Here is a 6,502-nt window from a genome sequence, read left to right on the forward strand (position 1 = left end):
GTTTGGGGAAGGAAAGCTTAGAGTTTCCTATTTTCTATGTTTTCTGACATTTTAGTGGCACAATTTTGAAAAGTCCTTAGAAGGGCATTTGTCAGTATCTCTCAGAATTTAAAATTGGCAAACATTCCGACCTAGAAATGCCACGTCAAGCAATGTAAGCGCCATGAAGACGTGCATTGGTGCACATGGGTATACGGTATGTGAGGCCCCTCACGGTGGTGTTTGTAATAATCAAGACTAGAGAGACTTTAAATGCCTGTCCATCTGTACGGTACATAAATTGATAATAGCGTGTCTACACTTTGGGAGGATGCATACCTTGGCAAAGGAATCATGATAAAATATGTTTCTTATCAAACTGGCAAAGATAGAGAAATGTGAGCCTCCATGTTGCAAATCTGTGCTATTTAAAAAAAAATTTAATCCTCACCTGAGGACATGTTTATTGATTTTTAGAGAGAGGAAAGAAGAGAAGGAGAGGGAGAGAGAAAGAGGCAGAGAGAGAGAGAGAAAACATCAATCGGTTGCCTCCTATATGTGCCCCAACTGGTGATTAAATCTGCACCTAGGTATGTGCCCTGATGGGGAATTGAACCCACAACCTTCTGGTGTAGGGAGCGACACTCACACAACTGAGCCACCGGCCGGGACAATCTATGCTATTTATTCAGACCCAGAACCACTTATGGGCAGTGTGGCGATCTTCACATCACCAGTGCCTGCACGCTTTGCTCTGCAGTCCTAGTTCTGGGAGTCTGCTCTCAGATTTGCTCAATCGTGCGTGAACCTGCATCTGGCCACATCTGGACACACATGTTCACATCTACCTCCCACTTCATGGTTTGGACTCGCTCCCACATGTTCTGGACTTACCACACCAATGCCGGCCGGGATCCTCCCTTTCCCACCTGCTCTCCCTCAGCCCAGCCCAGCCCAGCCCAGCAGGTGGAGCTCTGAAGGCTGCGTCCTGGTCTCTGCCCTCGGTGTCCCAGTAGCTGGCTCGGTGCCGGGGCACAGGGTGTGTGTCCCAGTGTCTATGACTGTGTGTGAGTTCTGGGTGCCCAGCCATCCCAAGAGGCCAGTCTGGGCGCTAGGCCAGGCGGTGCCCACAGGATCGGGCCCAGAACAAAGCTAGGACCCTGCATGAGCTGTGATGGTGGTCAAACAGCCGAATGGCATGAAGGGGACATGAGCTTCCAGGTGTCATGTGCAGGAGCCCCTCAAAGTTCCCTAAACTGGTGATATCACGACAGCTGAGGGCACAGGCCTCAGCACTGTCCCGCCCACCCCCAGATGTGTGCAGTCTCATGAAGGGCCAGAGAGGGGAGCAGAGTTTTTATTGGTGCTCAGAGGTTGAGTGACACAGCTCTGTGCAGGACCGGGGTCAGGCAGGGCCCATCCCTGACCAAAGGAGGGCTATGGCCTTGAGCCAGGAAGCGTGGTGTGGCGCAGCCAGGGCAGCCAGGGCCATGGTCAGGAGAGGAGCTTTGTGAGCTTTCAGGGCCCCAACCTGGGCTGGGCTGGAGGAAGTGGGGCTGAGCTACACCCAGATAGGGTGAGCCAAGGGAGCTGGCCGTCAGGGGCTTCCAGGGGCTTCTAGGTGCTGGTGAGTAGGGAGAATCCCTGGGCCTGCTGGCCCTGGAGAGAAGTCTGCCAAGGTGGGGACGTAGCAGGCTGGGTGGGAACACATGGAACTACAGAGCAGGGACATGCAGGAGGACGGGCGGCAGCAGCTGGGCTGGCAGGAGGAGGCAGGGCCACAGCAGGAGGAGGCGGGCACGCAGCAGGCAGGCCTGCACACGGGGCGGCAGATGAGGGACACGCAGGAGGAAGGTCTACAGCAGGAGGAGGCAGGGCCACAGCAGGAAGAGGCGGGCACGCAGCAGGCAGGCCTGCACACGGGGCGGCAGATGAGGGACACGCAGGAGGAAGGTCTACAGCAGGAGGAGGCAGGGCCACAGCAGGAAGAGGCGGGCACGCAGCAGGCAGGCCTGCACACGGGGCGGCAGATGAGGGACACGCAGGAGGAAGGTCTACAGCAGGAGGAGGCAGGGCCACAGCAGGAAGAGGCGGGCACGCAGCAGGCAGGCCTGCACACGGGGCGGCAGATGAGGGACACGCAGGAGGAAGGTCTACAGCAGGAGGAGGCAGGGCCACAGCAGGAAGAGGCGGGCACGCAGCAGGCAGGCCTGCACACGGGGCGGCAGATGAGGGACACGCAGGAGGAAGGTCTACAGCAGGAGGAGGCAGGGCCACAGCAGGAAGAGGCGGGCACGCAGCAGGCAGGCCTGCACACGGGGCGGCAGATGAGGGACACGCAGGAGGAAGGTCTACAGCAGGAGGAGGCAGGGCCACAGCAGGAAGAGGCGGGCACGCAGCAGGCAGGCCTGCACACGGGGCGGCAGATGAGGGACACGCAGGAGGAAGGTCTACAGCAGGAGGAGGCAGGGCCACAGCAGGAAGAGGCGGGCACGCAGCAGGCAGGCCTGCACACGGGGCGGCAGATGAGGGACACGCAGGAGGAAGGTCTACAGCAGGAGGAGGCAGGGCCACAGCAGGAAGAGGCGGGCACGCAGCAGGCAGGCCTGCACACGGGGCGGCAGATGAGGGACACGCAGGAGGAAGGTCTACAGCAGGAGGAGGCAGGGCCACAGCAGGAAGAGGCGGGCACGCAGCAGGCAGGCCTGCACACGGGGCGGCAGATGAGGGACACGCAGGAGGAAGGTCTACAGCAGGAGGAGGCAGGGCCACAGCAGGAAGAGGCGGGCACGCAGCAGGCAGGCCTGCACACGGGGCGGCAGATGAGGGACACGCAGGAGGAAGGTCTACAGCAGGAGGAGGCAGGGCCACAGCAGGAAGAGGCGGGCACGCAGCAGGCAGGCCTGCACACGGGGCGGCAGATGAGGGACACGCAGGAGGAAGGTCTACAGCAGGAGGAGGCAGGGCCACAGCAGGAAGAGGCGGGCACGCAGCAGGCAGGCCTGCACACGGGGCGGCAGATGAGGGACACGCAGGAGGAGGGTCTACAGCAGGGTGAGCAGCAGTAAGCGGGCTGGCCGCATGAGGGAACTGGGCAGGGGGTGGCCCCAGAGCAGACGGGCACATACACACAGGTTTGCTGCACACAGGTGTGTAGAAGACAGGTGTGCAGCAGACAGGTGTGTGTAGCAGACAGGTATGTGCAGCAGACAGGTGTGTGCAGCAGACGGGCACACAGCAGGCCTGCTGGCAGGGGGAGGAGGTGCAGCAGGAGGGCAGGCAGTTAGACTGCTGGCAGCAAGAGGGCATCTAGGAATTGGTGCAGGTTGATTGGCAGGTACTGGGCCCACAGGCCCTCTGGCAGCAGGGGCTGGACATGTAGCTCACAGGGGCACAGACAAGGGTCAGGCAGGGGGCTGGGGTGCAGCTGGTGGACTGGCAGCAGCTGGGGGTGCAGCAGGGGGGCTCACAACAGCTCTCTTGGCAATTGTCCACCTGCCCGGAGGAGCCAAGGAGAGTGGTCGGGGCGCAGACATGGCTGCCACAGCTCAGGTCGCTGCAGCAGACGGACAGGGTAGACGCGGCGGTAACACAGGTTCTGGAGCAGCAGGTGTCTGCCATGCCAGACTTCTGAGTGTGGCTGGTGACGGCTGGTCTCTGGAGGAGTGTTTGAGTCCTGAGAGCAAGTGCTGAGACGCAGAGATCCTAAAGGACGGCTCAGGAGGTGGGTGTGACCCTGAGGCCTAGCCCCTCTGTGCACCTTTAGCGTGAGTTCCAGGCTCAGGGTGCTTTGCACCAGCAGATGCTGCACTTGTGTCCCACACCCTCCTCCACGGAGCAAGGAGGCCTCGGCCAAGAGGAGTGCCTCCTGCCTGTGCCACCCCCAACCCCATGGGGTGTCCATGGCTCTTCTCTGGGTGCCTCTCTCCCAATGTCCGTCCCAGATCCCGTTCTTAGTTCCCCTTTTATCTCAAAATTACCGAATACCGTGCACATTCTGTTATTTTTTGAGTTTTCATTTTCAGATACGAGCTCGTTTCTGTGGAGGAGGAAGGCACTTTCTCTTCTTTGCCACCAGCCCCGTGAAAACCCCCCTCTTCCCAGCCCCAGAAGGCAGCCAGCCCTAATATTGGTTACATCTGTGTTCACACCGTGTTATTTTAACTGAGTGTTGTTCACAGCCACGTCTGTATAGTGGCACCGGGGTTAACATCCTTATGTGCACGTGTATTGTTTTTTGCTTGCTTTTCCTTTCTTAGGGTTAACGATGGCCTCTTGTGTGTGTTTGCTTGTTGTCCTGTGTGCCTGTCCTCAAAAGTCCCCAAGCTCCGCTCAAGAGGTTCACACGCATCAGGTGACCGGTCAGCTTCACTGAGAAACCCCTCCTGGAGCCTGTGTGGCTGCGGGCTGTCCCCCACCGGTGCAGAGGCGTCACCCGGCTTCTCCGTTCACTGTTTATCTGGATGCTCCCTCCTCTCCCCAGTCACGGAGTTCTGACTTCCTGGATGGAGTGTGGTTTCCTCCCTGGGTTTTGGCCCTTGTTTTGGTGGAGCACACCCTCCAGAAGCTTCTGAAAATGGTGCATCGGAGAGAAATGTTTGAGCCCAGCATGGTTAACAATGCCTCTGTTCTGCCTTCGTGGCTGATGGATAGCTCCCTGATGAGTACAACTGCTCACTGAACATCTGAATATCTTTTCTTATAGGTGCTAGCCAGTCTTAGTTAAATAGGGTTATTGTACTTTCTGATTTGTAGAAAATGATTACATATTCTGAATCTGAGTTCTTTGTTGCCTATGTGCAGGGCCTGCTGGTAAATGTTTAATAACTGGCTGCCTGTGAAACAAAAACAACACAAAAGCCCCGATTGAGGTGTTTGCCCATTTCCATGGTGTAACTATTCTCACAATTGCTCCCAATGTGATGTTACTGAACACTGAGCTGGGAAGAGAGGTGCCTGGTCAGCTCTCAGGAGCTGGGGGAGGCGGCCTCAGCGCACCCCTGGGCGTCTGTGCATGCGAATCTCTCCTCCCGCCTGGGGCTGTGTTTTTCATCCTCCTGGTCATACTCTTTACACAGGTCAGTGTCACTCAAGGGGGAGTTACATGTTGTAACATGTGCCTGTCTACACTCTAGGCCTGTCTGCTATGATCAGACTTGAACATTGTTTTCATTCTGATGGGTGTTGGAGTCCTCAGCCCCCTCCCCCTCCCCTGTTTCAATGACTCTCTAGAGCTCTTAGGACTGGGTACACAGAGCTAAGTCAGCGCAGGAAAAGGCTCCGGGGGAGGAAGTGGAGACTTCAGGTGCAGCTGCCAGGGCCTGTCCCGGTGGATCATGCAGGAGGCACTGACCTGCTCACAGGCAGTGTGACAGCACCTGTGAGATGTCTACCGGGACCTTGTCAGAGATCAGGGCCCAGGGTTTTATTGGGGGCTGGTCACATGGCACCTCTGCCCGGCACTTCCCCAAATCCCAGGCTCCAAGGAGGAGAGCAGGTGTCAGCACAGGCGGTTTAGGCCCATGGAGGCACCCTAGTCACATGTGGGGGCTGGTCACATGGCCCTCTGACCGCCACTTCCCCAAATCCCAGGCTCCAAGGAGGAGAGCAGGTGTCAGCACAGGCGGTTTAGGCCCATGGAGGCACCCTAGTCACATGTGCTGGGGACCTGCTGTGGGAACCCCTTCCTGAACCAGCCCTTCTGAGTGGGACGCTGAAGACAGCCTGAGTCACCCCTGAGGAGTAGCCCCTACCCAGGGCAGGCACCGCTGTCAGATGATTCAGCTTTTGTGTCCAGAAAGTGTGTCCACCTCCTGGACATAGATGTGGTCAGAGTGAGGGGGGGCTCCCAGGTCACCACTGAGGGGCAGGAACATGGTGGCCCAGGGAACGACCTGGGACCAACCCTACCTGGGGGATGTCAGGTAGGGGTCTTAGTTGTAAAGAACAGAAATGAATCCTATAAGTGCATCAGGCAAGGACTTTATTGGAGGGAACAGACCAAACACAGAATGGGGGTGGGGTGGGGGAGGAAGTGAAGAAGCCAGCATAGGAGGCAGTGGGGTGCTAAGCCACACGGTTGAGGTGGCGAGGAGAAACCAGCTTCTCTCCCTTCATCCTCTCAAGGCCCCAAGGCCTGGAGCGTCCAGCTGGCCTCGCTGGGGTCACTGCCAGCCAGGCTGGATGGCAGGGCACGTTGCTTTGGGGGAAGTCAGTGGAGAAATGGGTGACCTGTTTCCAGAGGGAGAAAGGCACAGCGGTGGCCGGGCGACCACAGATGCCCAGTGCGGGGACCCATGAAGGGACTTGGCAGCTGTCTTGGCTCTTAGTAAAGAATCCTGGGGTGCAGAGGGCAGTGAGCTCTTGAGTGTTTGCGTGCCCTTAAGAAGATCACTCAGCAGCAGGACTTCTGGGCTGAGGCGGGGACGCAACAGACTGGGCGGGAGCACAGGGTTCGGCAGATGAGGGACACACAGGAGGAGGGTCTGCAGCAGGATGAGGTGCAGGGGGTGGGCTGGCAGCA

The 6,502-nt window shown here is 58.2% G+C and overlaps 1 protein-coding gene across 1 annotated transcript in view; it reads right to left on the reverse strand.

Annotated features, from left to right (window-relative positions):
- Positions 1-1,576: 1,576 nt before the first annotated feature.
- Positions 1,577-6,502, reverse strand: part of LOC102253935 (keratin-associated protein 10-3-like) — a 16,063-nt gene continuing 11,137 nt past the window's right edge. The window contains exon 2 of the mRNA XM_005878940.2: positions 1,577-2,429. Coding sequence (XP_005879002.2) covers positions 1,577-2,429 — 853 coding nt within the window. The remainder of the gene's footprint in view (positions 2,430-6,502) is intronic.

The sequence above is a fragment of the Myotis brandtii genome, unplaced genomic scaffold (genome assembly GCF_000412655.1).
Source record: "Myotis brandtii unplaced genomic scaffold, ASM41265v1 scaffold577, whole genome shotgun sequence".
Classification (NCBI taxonomy): Eukaryota; Metazoa; Chordata; class Mammalia; order Chiroptera; family Vespertilionidae; genus Myotis; species Myotis brandtii.